We start from the raw sequence: 16,504 nt of genomic DNA on the forward strand, positions 1-16,504 counted from the left end.
GGAGGTTGAAGGGTTAAACAGTAGGAGCTTTGTTAAGGAGATGTTCGCTCTACGGGCAGCAAGATTAAACTAAACTGTTTTCTGCCCAAAATGGATGTTAATGTCATTATTACATCACATGATTGGACTCACAGTGACAGTCCACCATATTTGCACAAAGCACAACCTACCCCTTAACCGCAGGCCCCCAATGTGTATAAAACTCTATGCAGCATAGTTTTGAATATATTCAATAAGTGAGTATCCACAACCCTCTGGTGTAAAATATATCAAAATGTATAAATGTCTGAGTAAATTAATTTCTCCTCATCTTAACCCCAAATGGTCAACCTCTCACAAATCTAATATTGTCCCCTTCCATCTTCAACTCAGCATAGATTCCATCTCATTGAACTGAATCCCATTTTCCACGCGCTATGCCAAAGGAGTAAAACAATAAAGGTGTGGTTTTCCTTACTTTGTTTAGTTATTGATATAGTGGCTGTGATGAACCCATCTAGCACTTTTCCAAGTGTAATTTTTGTTCATCATACCCAGCACAGTCCATTGTTTATTTGAGTACTTAAATACAATATTAGACTTGCCTGACAATTGCAACTTCAAAATAATTAGTTGGTTGGCAAAGACAATGAGTTCATTCAGGTTTGGATCTTAAATCAACTGGAAAGCTTACTTTTAACACCATATTTGAGGGACATGATCAAGATTCACTTTTCCTAAAGTCTTTTAAAAGTAGAGGTAGTTTTCTTCTTGCATCAGTTAGGTTCTTTTAACATACTTTCCTCATTTTTATGTTTATATATCATGATTATTAGTTACCAAACTATTGTGTTTCATACTTATTTTTGTGAAGAAATTGTAATTTATGAAAGCTCGTCTGAGTAATTGCCATGTTTCTAGAACAAGAGACTCAAATGTTGTATCAGAAAATGCTAAATGCAGTAAACAGAGTATTGGAAGTGAAATCTTTGTTACTTATGAGGTTTATATCAGATATGCTAAAATGACTGAAAAGAACACAGCTTCCAGATCAAAATGGAGAAATACACTTACGAAACCACATGAATGGATCATAATTAAAATATAATAGAATGGATTTATTTTTATACATAACTTTTACATTTGCTGATGAATCTTAGATGCCACTTGAAAAACTTACTTAAAAATTAACCCAAGTAATGAGGTTTTAAGTAAGTAAATTAGAATTAAAACAAAATTCCTTTGGGGCAGGTGGGAAGGGAAGCAATTACGTGAATTAGGCAAATGATCTAATACTTGTGCTTTGGTTTTAATAATGGCAACTTACAAAAAGGCATTTTGCTTTGTGCTGTAATTGTCATTTAAGTGCTGACATTATTGCAATTACTACTCAAATTCTGAATGTTCTTTTCAGCAAGTGACCTTTTTTTTCTAATTTATGGTTTCAATGTACAAGCATCTTGTAGCTATTTTGTCTGAGATAAAGTTGTATTGGGCTCATTTTTTATTTGAAAAATTTAAATATGCTCATTTTCACTGAGGATACTTAGTTAATTTATTTATACATTTCACTTCAAAAATGTTTATTAGTGTGCCCTTCAACTGTGGGTAGTATGGTTATGTGGGATCAATAACTGTGTCAAACATAACAAAATATCTATCGTATATTTGACTCATACATTACACAATTTGCAAAATGGAGCTTAGGTTCCAAGTTTTGATCATGTGTACTATAGTGAGTACTGCAACCTATGTAAATCCACAAAGAAGAACAAAATAAGGTTTTTGGAGAGGGATAAAGGATATTAAAAAGAGCATAAAATTAAAATGTAAGTATGTTCATTATTGCCAAAATTATAATCAGAAATTCGACTTGTGTAATGAATTGTAAAATTATAATAGGCAAATCTAGATAACTTGATTATCAGTTGTATTATGAAATCTTCCAGATCTAGCAAGACATTGGGCACAGATCAGTAGCCAGTGAACACAGAATCAAAGCAAGCCTGCCTCACAGCCATAATGTGCTTTGGGAAGACTGTATTAGTGGACAGATGCACTTCTACTCCTCAATGGCAGAAGATCTGGTCAATGTGATTGGCTGTCAATTCCATTAGACCCATCAGCACTAGTGCTTGGCAAGCAGATGCTTCTATTGTAGCAGCCAGTCCCATGGTTAAGGTGCCAGTGGATCCCAGACTGAGATAGAGAAGGAGCATTGGATGAGGAAAGTACCATGGCCTTAAATGGGTGGGATGGAACAGAGGGGTAGATTTTACCATTCATGCAAGGAGGAAGGAAATTGCCCTAATTGCGCAAATAACACCTTCCAAAGACAATACCCTTCTTCCTTCCTGCACTTCTAAAGATGTGTTTAAAAAAATGAAACAGGCTGCCCATTTCGGTCTGCTTGCCAATACCAACTGTACTGTGGTGTGGTCACAGTAATATTCACATTGATTTCCCACCCTTTAGGATGGGTACAAATGGGAAGGTGGTTGGCTAGTCATAGAACATAGAACATAGAACAATACAGCGCGGAACAAGTCCTTCGGCCCTGGACGTTGCTCCGGCCTGTGAACTATTTTCAGGTCCTCCCCTACACTATCCCATCATCTTCCATGTGTTTATCCAAGGATTGTTTAAATCTTCCTAATGTGGCTGGGTTAACTACGTTGGCAGGTAGGGCATTCCACGCCCTTACCACTCTCTGAGTAAAGAACCTGCTCCTGATGTCTGTCTTAAATCTATCACCCCTCAATTTGTAGTTATGCCCCCTCGTACAAGCTGGCGTCATCACCCTAGGAAAAAGACTTTCACTGTCCACCATATCTAATCCTCTGATCATCTTGTATGTCTCTATCAAATCCCTGCTTAGCCTTCTTCTTTCCAATGAGAACAGACCCAAGCCTCTCAGCCTTTCCTCATAAGACCTGTCCTTTTTTGCATCTCCACCCAATGAAATCACAGCCAGCAAGGGTATGCAGTATCCAGCCCATTGTATTACTTACATATACTGGGTGAAGGAATTTAATGGAACCTGTAAGATCAGAAAGTGAGGCAGGCAGTGAAACTCAATTAGGCTGCTGTCAATATCTTGCTTTCTCAACATCAGGATGAGTCCATCAATAGCTCAACTGAGACACATTGATGAATGTCAAGTGAAGGTTTCCATGAGGATGAATTACTAAATGGAAGAGGGGGATGGTGGACATACAGATACAGTCAATCATTGTTAGATGAAAGGGGGTTGGGGAAGTGATGGGGGATAATTGACAGAAGACATCAAGATGAAATGGAGGCTGACAGACACACAAATAATAATAAATGGCCCTGCATAGAGTCATACAGCATGGAAACAGACCCTTCGGTCCAATCCACGCCGAGTATGTTCCCAAACTATACCAGTCCCATCTGCCTGTGTTTTTCCAAACCTTTCCCAGTAATGAACATATCCAAATGTCTTTTAAACGTTGTAACCATACATGCAACCATCATTTTCCCTGTTAGCTCATTCCAAACATGAACGACTCCATGTAAAAAAAGTTGCTCCTCATGCCCTTTTTAAAGGAAAACTGAAGTTGCTGGAAAAGCTCAGCAGTTTTTTTTTCTTCCTTTTTAAATCTTTCTCTTCTCACCTTAACATACGTCAGCTAGTTTTGAATTCCCCTATCCGAGGGAAACGACCCTTGTCATTCACCTTATCTGTACCTCTCATGATTTTATAAACCTGTAAGGCCACCCCTCCACCTCCTGCATTCCAGTGCAAAAGGTCCCAGGCTTTCCAGTGTATTTTAAATCACAAACCCTCCATTCTCAGCAATATCCTGATAAATCTTTTCTGAACCCTCTCCAACTTGATAATATCCTTTCTGTAACAGGACAACCAGAACTGCACGCAGTACTTCAGAAAAGGCCTCATCAACATCCTGTACAACCTCAACATGACTTCCCACCTCCTATATCAAAGGACAGAGTAATGAAGATAAGCCTGCTAAAAGGCCTTCTTAATCACCCTGTCTACCTGTGAGGCAAATTTCAAAATAATAATGTGCCTGAACCTCCAGGTCTCTGTGTTCTACAACACTACCCATGGCCCTACTATTAATAAATATATAAATCCTATCTTTGTTTATATTACCAAAACGTAATTATCCAAATTAAATTCCATCTGTTGCCACTCAGCCCATTGATCCAGTTGAGTAAGATCTCTTTACAATCTTCACTGTCCACTATACCACTAATTTGGGGTCATCCATAAACTTCTCAAACATGCGAGCAGAATTCACATCCGGTGAGCTTTTCCAATTAATTTCTGTCCACGAGGTCTGTAAATAGTTTTCTGACAGATGTTTTATCTACTGCTTGCATTTGTCTGAACAAATGGGCGAGATAGGCAGGCAATGGCAGCACACACAGAACAGACCAATTACTTGAGTCAAACATTAGGGATATAAATGCATAAAACGGCAATGGCCCAGCAACATCATCTCAACTATTAATCCAGAAACTCAGCTGATGTTCTGGGGACCCAGGTTCAAATGCAGATGGTGAAATTAGAATTCCATTAAAAGAAATCTGGAATTCAGAATCTATTGATGACCATGAAACCACTACCAGAAAAACGTATTCACTTCACTAATGTCCTTCAGGGAAGGAAATCTGCCATCTTCATCTGCTCTGGATTACACGTGACTCCAGATGCACAGCAATGTGGTTGCCACTCAACTGCCCTCTGAGCAATTCAGGATGGGCAATGAATGTCAGCCTAGCCAGCAATGCTCATATCCTGTGAATGAATTACAAAAAAAACATTTTGAGTTCAGTGACTCTTCTGCAGAACTGAGAGCAGCAAGGAAGGAATGGGATATATGCTAAGGTCAGGGGTAGGGGGGAATAGATGGAGACAGAACATAGAACATAGAAGAATACAGCGCAGTACAGGCCCTTCGGCCCTCGATGTTGCGCCGATCCAAGCCCACCTAACCTACACTAGCCCACTATCCTCCATATGCCTATCCAATGCCCGCTTAAATGCCCATAATGAGGGAGAGTCCACCACTGCTACTGGCAGGGCATTCCATGAACTCACGACTCGCTGAGTAAAGAACCTACCCCTAACATCTGTCCTATACCTACCCCCCCTTAATTTAAAGCTATGCCCCCTTGTAATAGCTGAAAATTGAACCCAAACTCCACAATCAGCCATGGCAGGATTTGAACCCAGGTCCCCAGAACATTGATCTCTAGATTAACAGTCTAGTGATAATACCATTGGGCTGTCACCTCCCAAAGATAAAGATGAACCCAGAGATAAAGAAGGACGGTTGGACAGAGAAAGGAATGGTTGATTAAGCCAAGGAAGAAGAAAAGCTGATAATGGGGATCATAAGAATGTGAAAATGCATTGGCTGTGCTAAAAGCAGTCTGTAGGTAAAAACAATGACTGCAGATGCTGGAAACCAGATTCTGGATTAGTGGTGCTGGAAGACCACAGCATTTCAGGCAGCATCCGAGGAGCAGTAAAATCGATGTTTCGGGCAAAAGCCCTTCATCAGGAATAAAGGCAGAGAGCCTGAAGAATGAAGAGATAAGCTAGAGGAGGGTGGGGGTGGGGAGAAAGTAGCATGGAGTACAATAGGTGAGTGGGGGAGGGGATGAAGGTGATAGGTCAGGGAGGAGGGTGGAGTGGATAGGTGGAAAAGAAGATAGGCAGGTAGGACAAGTCATGGGGACAGTGCTGAGCTGGAAGTTTGGAACTAGTGTGAGGTGGGGGAAGGGGAAATGAGGAAACTGCTGAAGTCCACATTGATGCCCTGGGGTTGACGTGTTCCGAGGCGGAAGATGAGGCGTTCTTCCTCCCGGCGTCTGGTGGTGAGGGAGCGGCGGTGAAGGAGGCCCAGGACCTCCATGTCCTCGGCAGAGTGGGAGGGGGAGTTGAAATGTTGGGCCACGGGGCGGTGTGGTTGATTGGTGCGGGTGTCCCGGAGATGTTCCCTAAAGCGCTCTGCTAGGAGGCGTCCAGTCTCCCCATTGTAGAGGAGACCACATCGGGAGCAACGGATGCAATAAAGAATATTAGTAGATGTGCAGGTAAAACGTTGATGGATGTGGAAGTCTCCTTTAGGGTCATGGATGGAGGTGAGGGAGGGAGGTGTGGGCGCAGGTTTTGCAGTTCCTGCGGTGGCAGGGGAAGGTGCCAGGATGGGAGGGTGTGTTGTAGGGGGCGTGGACCTGACCAGGTAGTCACGGAGGGAACGGTCTTTGTGGAAGGTTGAAAGGGGTGGGGAGGGAAATATATCCCTGGTGGTGCGGTCTTTTTGGAGGTGGCAGAAATGTCGGCGGATGATTTGGTTTATGCGAAGGTTGGTAGGATGGAAGGTGAGCACCAGAGGCGTTCTGTCCTTGTTACAGTTGGAGGGGTGGGGTCTGAGGGCGCAGGTGCGGCATGTGGACAAGATGCGTTGGAGGGCATCTTTAACCACGTGGGAAGGGAAATTGTGCTCTCTAAAGAAGGAGGCCATCTGGTGTGTTTTGTGGTGGAACTGGTCCTCCTGGGAGCAGGTACGGTGAAGGTGGAGGAATTGGGAATACGAGATGGCATTTTTGCAAGAGGTAGGGTGGGAAGAGGTGTAATCCAGGTAGCTGTGGGAGTCAGTGGGTTTGTAAAAAATGTCAGTGTCAAGTCGGTCACCATTAATGGAGATGGAGAGGTCCAGGAAGGGGAGGGAGGTGTTAGAGATGGTCCAGGTAAATTTAAGGTCAGGGTGGAATGTGTTGGTGAAGTTGATGAATTGCTCAACCTCCTCGCGGGAGCATGAGGTGGCGCCAATGCAGTCATCAATGTAGCGGAGGAAGAGGTGGGGAGTGGTGCCGGTGTAATTACGGAAGATCGACTGTTCTATGTAGCCAACAAAGAGACAGGCATAACTGTCTACCCCTCTCCCCCACTCCAACCTCTCACCCTCACAACGCGCAGCACTCCAATCCCTCTGCTCCAATGCCAACCTCACCATCAAGCCAGCAGATAAAGGGGGCGCAGTGGTAGTCTGGCGCACTGACCTCTACACCGCTGAAGCCAAACGACAACTCGAGGACACCTCTTCCTACCGCCCCCTCGACCATGACCCCACCCCCCATCACCAAACCATCATCTCCCAGACCATACAGAACCTCATGACCTCAGGAGATCTCCCACCCACAGTTTCCAACCTCATAGTCTGGGAACCCCGCTCTGCCCGGTTCTACCTCCATCCCAAGATCCACAAGCCTGACCACCCTGGCCAACCCATTGTCTCAGCATGCTCCTGCCCCACTGAACTCATCTCTACCTACCTCGACACTGTCCTATCCCCCCTAGTCCAGGAACTTCCCACATACATTCAAGACACCACCCACGCCCTCCACCTCCTCCAAGACATCGGTTTCCCCAGCCCCCAACGCCTCATCTTCACCATGGCTATCCAATCCCTCTACACCTCCATCCGCCATGACCAGGGCCTCCAAGCCCTCCATTTTGTTCTCTCCCGATGTCCCCAACAGTACCCTTCCACCGACACTCTCATTCATTTGGCCGAACTGGTCCTCACCCTTAACAATTTCTCCTTCGAATCCTCCCACTTCCTCCAGACCAAAGGGGCAGCCATGGGCACAAGTATGGGCCCCAGCTATGCCTGTCTCTTTGTTGGCTACATAGAACAGTCAATCTTCCGTCAATACACCGGCACCACTCCCCACCTCTTCCTCCGCTACATTGATGACTGCATTGGTGCCACCTCGTGCTCCCGCGAGGTAGTTGAGCAATTCATCAACTTCACCAACACATTCCACCCTGACCTTAAATTTACCTGGACCATCTCTGACACCTCCCTCCCCTTCCTGGACCTCTCCATCTCCATTAATGGTGACCGACTTGACACTGACATTTTTTTACAAACCCACCGACTTCCACAGCTACCTGGATTACACCTCTTCCCACCCTACCTCTTGCAAAAATGCCATCCCGTATTCCCAATTCCTCCACCTCCGCCGTATCTGCTCCCAGGAGGACCAGTTCAACCACAGAACACACCAGATGGCCTCCTTCTTTAGAGAGCGCAATTTCCCTTCCCATGTGATTAAAGATGCCCTCCAACGCATCTCGTCCACATGCCACACGTCCGTCCTCAGACCCCACCCCTCCAACTGTAACAAGGACAGAACGCCCCTGGTGCTCACCTTCCACCCTACCAACCTTCGCATAAACCAAATTATCCGCCACGTCCAAAAAGACCGCACCATCAGGGATATATTTCCCTCCCCACCCCTTTCCGCCTTCCGCAAAGACCGTTCCCTCCGTGACTACCTGGTCAGGTCCGCACCCCCCTACAACCCACCCTCCCATCCTGGCACCTTCCCCTGCTACCGCTGGAACTGCAAAACCTGCGCCCACACCTCCTCCCTCACCTCCATCCAAGACCCTAAAGGAGACTTCCACATCCATCAAAGTTTTACCTGCACATCCACTAATATCATTTATTGCATCTGTTGCTCCCGATGCGGTCTCCTCTACTTTGGGGAGACTGGACGCCTCCTAGCAGAGCGCTTTAGGGAACATCTCCGGGACACTCGCACCAATCAACCACACCACCCTGTGGCCAAACATTTCAACTCCCCCTCCCACTCTGCCGAGGACATGGAGGTCCTGGGCCTCCTTCACCGCCGCTCCCTCACCACCAGACGCCGGGAGGAAGAACGCCTCATCTTCCGCCTCGGAACACGTCAACCCCAGGGCATCAATGTGGACTTCAACAGTTTCCTCATTTCCCCTTCCCCCACCTCACACTAGTTCCAAACTTCTAGCTCAGCACTGTCCCCATGACTTGTCCTACCTGCCTATCTTCTTTTCCACCTATCCACTCCACCCTCCTCCCTGACCTATCACCTTCATCCCCTCCCCCACTCACCTATTGTACTCCATGCTACTTTCTCCCCACCCCCACCCTCCTCTAGCTTATCTCTTCATTCTTCAGGCTCTCTGCCTTTATTCCTGATGAAGGGCTTTTGCCCGAAAGGTCGATTTTGCTGCTCCTCTGATGCTGCCTGAAATGCTGTGGTCTTCAAGCACCACTAATCCAAAATCCTAAAAGCAGTTTGTGTCATGACAGGGCCTGGGGTGTGGGTGTGGGTGTGAGTGTGGGTCTGGTTCTGGTTCTGGGTCTGGGTCTGGGTCTGGGTCTGGGTAAAGGACATGGAACAAGATGCTCAGGTCCAACAATAATTGAATTTTACACTAACTCTTAAAGGCTGCAGTGTCCCCAAGTGGAAATACTTCAGACAATGTTCTTCCACCTTTCACTGAGCACCTTGTTTCTTGTCCTTCATCCACCCTACCCCCGTACCCTGTCAGGCCCTGCTTTCAGCACTGCCTTTCACCCACTTACAGTCACCATTTTTAACTTTTCTCTTTCCCTGAGTTACCATTATCCGTCAGTGTGCCTACCTAACTGCCTCTCTCTCCCTCTCTCTCCAGGTTCCATCTCCACCTATCCACCTTTTCCTTTCTGTCATGGTCAGCTGACTGTCCTGCTCCAAAACGTGGGCCTACAGACAGGAACCAAAATTCTAGTTCGAGTATACAGGAGGATCAGAATAGTGAAGTCAGAACAAAGATTTCAAGATCGCAAAAGGCATCGGCAGGCAAGAAGTTGATTTGAAGAGTGTCTACTTCAACGGCAAGAGCATCCGGAAAATGGTGGGCGAAATTGCACCATGGGTTGGTATCTGGGATTTCGATGTTGTGGCCATTTCAGAGACATGGGTAGAACAGGGACAGGAATGGTTGCTGCAGCTTCCGGGATTAGCTGCTTCGGTAAGAAGAGAGAAAATGGTAAAAGATGGGGTGGTGTGGCACTGTTTGTCAAGGACAGTGTTCCAGTTGCAGAAAGGACATTTGAGGACTCATCTACTGGGGGGTGGTATGGGCTGAGATTAGAAACAGGAAAGGAAAGGTTATCCTGTTGAGAGTTTTCGACACACCTCTAAATAGTTCCAGAGGTGTAAAGGATAGTAAAGATGATCCTCAATAGGAGCGAGAGTGACAGGCCAGTTGTTATGGGAATCTTTAACTTTCCAAATATTGACTGGGAATACTATAGTTCAAGTACTTTAGATGTGCCAGTTTTTGTCAAATGTGTGCAGAAGGCTTTCCTGACATATTATGTAGACAGGCCAACAAGAGGCGAGGCCACATTAGATTTGGTTCTGGATAATGAACCCGGCCAGGTGTTAGATTTGGAGGTAGGTGAGCACTTTGGTGATAGTGACCACAATTCTGTTATGTTTACTTTCGTGATGGAAAGGAATAGGTATATACCGCAGAGGAAGATTCTAGCTGAGGGAAAGACAATTTCGATGCGATTAGGCAAGATTTAGGAAAAATAGGATGGAGAAGGAAACTGCAGGGGATGGGCACAATTGAAATGTGGAGCTTATTCAAGGAAGAGCTACTACGGGTCCTTGATAAGTATGGACCGGTCAGGCAGGGGGGAAGTTGTCGAGTGCGGGAGCCGTGGTTTACTAAGGAAGTTGAATAGGAGGAAGTGAGGACTGCAGATGCTGGAGATCAGAGCTGAAAAATGTGTTGCTGGAAAAGCGTAGCAGGTCAGGCAGCATCAAAGGAGCAGGAGAATCGACGTTTTGGGCATGAGCCCTTCTTCAGGAATGAGGAGGGTGTGCCAAGCAGGCTAAGATAAAAGGTAGGGAGGAAGGACTTGGGGGAGGGGCGTTGGGAATGCGATAGGTGGAAGGAGGTTAAGGTGAAGATGATAGGCCGGAGAGGGGTTGGGGGCAGAGAGGTCGGGAAGAAGATTGCAGGTCAAGAAGGCGGTGCTGAGTCCGAGGGTTGGGACTGAGAAAAGGTGGGGGGAGGGGAAATGAGGAAGCTGGAGAAATCTGCATTCATCCCTTGTGGTTGGAGGGTTCCTAGGCGGAAGATGAGGTGCTCTTCCTCCTAACGTCGTGTTGCCATGGTCTGGCGATGGGGGAGGCCAAGGGCCTGCATGTCCTTGGCGGATTGGGAGGGGGAGTTAAAGTGTTCAGCCACGGGGCAGTTGGGTTGGTTGGTGCGGGTGTCCCAGAGGTATTCTCTGAAACGTTCCGCAAGTAGGCGGCCTGTCTCCCCAATGTATAGGAGGCCACATCGGGTGCAGCGGATGCAGTAAATGATGTGTGTGGAGGTGCAGGTGAATTTGTGACAGATATGGAAGGATCCCTTGGGGCCTTGGAGGGAAGTGAGGGGGGAGGTGTGGGCGCAAGTTTTGCGGTTGCAGGGGAAGGTGCCGGGAGTGGAGGTTGGGTTGGTGCGGGGTGCGGACCTGATGAGGGAGTCGCGGAGGGAGTGGTCTTTCCGGAACTCTGATAGGGGAGGGGAGGGAAATATATCCTTGGTAGTGGGGTCTGTTTGGAGGTGGTGGAAATGACAAAGGATGATACGATGTATCTGGAGGTTGGTGGGGTGGTAGGTGAGGACCAGTGGCGTTCTGTTCTGGTGGCAATTGGAGGGGCGGGGTTCAAGGGCGGAGGAGTGGGAAGTGGAGGAGATGTGGTGGATAGCATCGTCAACCACTTCTGAGGGGAAATTGCGGTCGTTGAAGAAGGAGGCCATCTGGGTTGTTTGGTATTGGAATTCCTCCTCACTCCTGAAGAAGGGCTTATGCCCGAAACATCGATTCTCCTGCTCCTTTGATGCTGCCTGACCTGCTGTGCTTTTCCTGCAACACATTTTTCAGCTAAGGAAGTTGAATCTCTTGTCAAGAGGAGGAAGAAGGCTGATGTTAGGATGAGATGCGATGGCTCAGTTAGAGTGCTTGAGAGTTACAAGTTAGCCAGGAAAGATCGAAGAAGAGCTGGAGGGAACATGAGAAGTCATTGGTAGATAGGATCAAGGAAAACCCTTGATCTATCGCTATAAAAGAATGACAAGAATAAGATTAGGGCCAATCAAGCATAATAGTGGGAGTCAGGGGAGATAGGGGAAGCACTAAATGAATACTTTTCATCAGTATTCACACTAGAAAAAGACAATGTGGTCGAGGACAATACTGAGATACAGGCTACTAGATGAGATGGGATTGAGGTGCATGAGGAGGAGGAGTTCGCAATTCTGGAAAGTGTAAAAATAGATAAATCCTCTGAACCGGATGGGATTTATCCTAGGATTCTCTGGGAAGCCAGGGAGGAGATTGCTGAACCTTTGGCTTGGATCTTTATGTCGTCATTGTCTACAGGAATAGTGCCAGAAACTGGAGGATAGCAAATTTTATTCCCTTGTTCAAGAAGGAGAGTAGGGACAACTCTGGAGATTATAAACCTGTGAGACTTATTTTGGTTGTGGGTAAAGTGTTGAAAAGTGTTATAAGAGATAGGATTTATAATTATCTAGAGAGGAATAAGTTGATTAGGGATAGTCAACATGGTTTTGTGAAGGGTAGGTCGTGCCTCACAAACATTATTGAGTTCTTTGAGAAGGTGACCAAACAGGTGGACGAGGGTAAAGTGGTTGATGTGGTGTATATGGATTTCAGTAAGGCGTTTGATAAGGTTCCCCACGGTAGGCTATAGCACAAAATATGATGGCATGGGATTGAGAGTGATTTAGCTGTTTGGATCAGAAATTGGATAGCTGAAAGAAGACAAAGGGTGGTGGTTGATGGGAAATATTCATCCTGGAGTTCTATTACCAGTGGGGTACCACAAGGATCTGTTCTGGGTCCACTGTTGTTTGTCATTTATATAAATGTTCTGGATGAGTGCATAGAAGGACGGATGGGTAAATTCACAGATGACATTAAGGTCAGTACCGTTGTGGACAATGACGAAGGATATTGTAGGTTACAGAGAGACATAAATAAGTGACAGAACTGGGCTGGGAGGTGGCAAATGGAGATTAATGTGGAAAAGTGAGAGGTGATTCACTTTGGATAGAGTAACAGGAATAGAGAGTATCGGGCTAATGGTAAGATCCTTGGTAGTGTGGATGAGCAGAGAGATCTCGGTGTCCAGGTACATAGATCCTTCAAAGTTGCCACCCATGTTGAAAGGGTTGTTAAGAAGGCATACAGTGTGTTAGTTTTTATTGGTCGTGGGATTGCGTTTCCAAACCACAGGATCATGCTACAGCTGTACAACACTCTGGTGCTGCCACATTTGGAGTACTGTTTTGGTCACCACATTATAGGAAGGATGTGGAAGCTTTGGAAAGGGTTCAGAGGAGATTTACTAGGATGTTGCCTGGTACAGAGGGAAGGACTTACGAGGAAAGGCTGAAGGACTTGCAGCTGTTTTCATTAAAGAGAAGAAGGTTAAGAGGTGACTTAATTGAAACATACAAGATAATCAGAGGGTTAGATAGGTTGGACAGTGAGAGCCGTTTTCCTTGGATGGTGATCGCTAGCATGAAGGGAATAGCTTTAAGCTGACGGGTGATAGATATAGGACAGATGTCAGAGGTAGTTTCTTTACTCAGAGAGTAGTAAGGGCGTGAAATGCACTATCTGCAACAGTAGTAGACCCACCAACTTTAAGGGCATTTAAATGGGAATTGGATCGGCATAAGGATGAGAATGGAATAGTGTAGGTTAGATGGGTTTCAGATTGGTTCTATGTCGGTGCAACATTGAGGGCCGAAGGGCCTGTATTGCGCTATAATGCTCTATGTTCTATACTCTGTGCTCTATGTTCTACTTGCAAAATAATAGTGGCTTTCTGCAATGCTGAAAAGAGTCAGGACCCTACCAGGAAGATGAAGATGCCCAAACAATATACTAATGCGCTGTAACACAACAACAAACTGTGAGATTCAGTTGATAATTTCCTTCAAGGGGTATACTGCAGCAGGGAAATTGGTCCAGGCCCAATGAAAGGTGTTTTCTTTGCCCTGGATTCATATCTACATCCCCGCCCGCACCCCCCCCCCCCCCTCCACCTACTGACTATTGTTTATTTTGCAGAAGGACAAAGTAAGTTAAAATACTCAATAGGAGTTCCTGAATAGGGTTCTGAAGCAGAATCCCATTGAACTTCAAACATTAATTCTGTTTCTCTCTTCTCAGATGCTGGCAGACCAGGTGAATTTTCCAGCATTTCCTGTTTCAATTTAAGTTAAAATACTCAACTTGCAATTTTCTTGCTGGTATGACTTTGGACATTTCCATGATTGACAGTAAGTTTATATTTACAAGTCGTGTTCATTATATAGCCACATAAAGTACAGTGACTTCAACTTGATCAGTAAATTACAGTCTAACAGAACTAAATTGTAATTCATTTGAGTCCATGGTTTAAAAGCAATCAAGTTCATTTACCATAAAAGGCATCATTATTAGCATATCAGAAGCTGATTGAATATTATTAAATAAAGCGGTTATTTTCTAATATTTTAAAACTTCATTGAAAAATACAATTGTTAGGATGTGTACCTTATTTGTCTCACTGTCAGCCCAGTACAGGGTTTTACTTATCCAGTCCAAAGCTAATGCTCCTACATTCTGCAAGCCTTCTATCACCTGTGACTCACTGTCATAATCAAACAAGGATGTGACATGAGCGAAACCAGTAGAATTTGTCCAGTAGAGGGAACTATTCAGCCAGTCTAAATCTATATTTAGAAAAGGAAAAATGTTTATATTAGTTGAATGACAGTTGCAAATTAGGACTATATTGACAAACCATACAATATGGATAGATCTATGAAATACAAGATCTGTCTCTTTAAGGCCTGTCGTAACTCCAATGAGGATTGCAAGGAATAGACTATATGTACTCCACAGTCACATTGGCCAGGTCAGAAATGCCAGATGTGGGCTCACCACCCTGCAGTCTGAAAATCAGTGAACATTGGAAATTCCAGGAATATAGTTGAGAATCCCAAAATGAGGATCTCAGTCACCATTTTACAGGGCTCCCAAGTCAACCAGACTAGGTGAAAATCTAATCCTTAGTACCAATATCTGACTTTAATACACAACTTCTTTAAATACCTGCACTCATTCATTTTAAATGTGAAAATCCTTTTGATTTAAAAAAATCATTTAGAACACAAAACTTCCCCATGTAATTTTTTTAAAATTCAGAAACATGGCACATTGTTTCAATCATCTTAATTGTATACTTATCTTCACTTAAAGGTGAATAGTCTTAAATTTTAAATTGAACTCAAGAAATGTAAATTTATTGTGGATTTATCTGAATGAATGCAGCAGTAAATGATTTAAAGATGTTGATCATGTTAAAACGTGGTGTGTGTTTGTAACGCGTTGCCAGCAGAGGTGGTAGATTCATTTAAGATGCATCTCGACAGATGCATGAGTAGGTGGGGAGCAGAGGGATACAAATGCTTAGGAATTGACCGACAGGTTTAAACAGTACATTTGGATCGGCTCAGGCTTAGAGGGCCGAAGGGCCTGTTCGATGGCTGTAAATTTTCTTTGTTCTTTGTTCTATTCACTGAAATTGTTCCAGTTTCTAGACTGACTTCTTCTAAAAACACCTTGAAATTAAATAAATTGTGTACTTTGAATATCAAGAAGTTTACAATGTCTGAACTAAATTTTTTTTAATGTAGATCTTTACAGGTAAAACTACAATGCAATTCCTGCACTGTACCTATTGCATTTTTGACACTTGGAAGCTTATTTTCATTCGTAAATTTATCCAAGAAAACTTTCCAGATTCCCATTTCATTTCCTGCTAGAATATAGGGATTAGCACCTTCAAGAAAATGAGAGAGCAAAATGAATTAAACGTAATACACATATCGCCAAAGTAACTAAATTGCAAAGATTAATTTTGTGTTTACAGAAGTAGCAAACAATAGAGGTTAATATAACCAGATATTCCCACCAAAAAAAATAGAATATCATAATATTAAGCTAACTTAAGATTATCATGGAAATTTGAACTCTGCTCACTTAGACCCAGACAAAATCATTGCAGGAGACAAGCCATTCTATTCCTGTATGTCATTATTTTAACAACACAGTTTTGTAAATGAAGGCATTTACGAGATGTAGATGGAGGACCATAAGCCAATCGGTATCAGTGACACAATTACATCCTCAAAGTACTTTTAATACAAAATCGGGCTGTCCCAGCTAGCACAACTTTCCAGAACAGGTCTCCCAAACTAACGTTTAAAGAAACACTACGCTGCACTGATATTAGGATATCAGTGTGCTTTGGGTCAAAAATAGTCCCCAATCATCCGATTGTTCCTCAGGTACTTTATTACCCTTTTCTTTATCCTTACCATGGATAGTATTATTTGATTAGTTAGGGTTGAAAGAACAATCAGAGAAGAAGAAATAGCTATGTCTATTAGAAAGGAGGAGATGGAGGTGGAGAAGGAGCCTTCTTGGAAGAATATCATATGTGGGATGTGCTGGCCTAAGGTAAGCACATGATTGCCCAAAGTAATAATTAACCCCTTCATCCCCCCACCCCCAACCTCTGCATGACCTTATGACACAGACGCAAGTGTTATCATGCA

The 16,504-nt window shown here is 44.4% G+C and overlaps 1 protein-coding gene across 1 annotated transcript in view; it reads right to left on the minus strand.

Annotated features, from left to right (window-relative positions):
• Nucleotides 1–16,504, minus strand: part of ros1 (c-ros oncogene 1, receptor tyrosine kinase) — a 235,291-nt gene that overhangs the window by 151,936 nt on the left and 66,851 nt on the right. The window contains exons 15-16 of the mRNA XM_087992610.1: nt 15,622–15,726; nt 14,436–14,614 (exon numbers count right to left, since the gene is read on the minus strand). Of these exons, the coding sequence (XP_087848736.1) occupies nt 14,436–14,614; nt 15,622–15,726 (284 nt within the window). The remainder of the gene's footprint in view (nt 1–14,435; nt 14,615–15,621; nt 15,727–16,504) is intronic.

Source organism: Chiloscyllium plagiosum, unplaced genomic scaffold (genome assembly GCF_037043375.1).
Source record: "Chiloscyllium plagiosum isolate Xiang-an unplaced genomic scaffold, Cpla_swu_hap1 HiC_scaffold_12, whole genome shotgun sequence".
Classification (NCBI taxonomy): Eukaryota; Metazoa; Chordata; class Chondrichthyes; order Orectolobiformes; family Hemiscylliidae; genus Chiloscyllium; species Chiloscyllium plagiosum.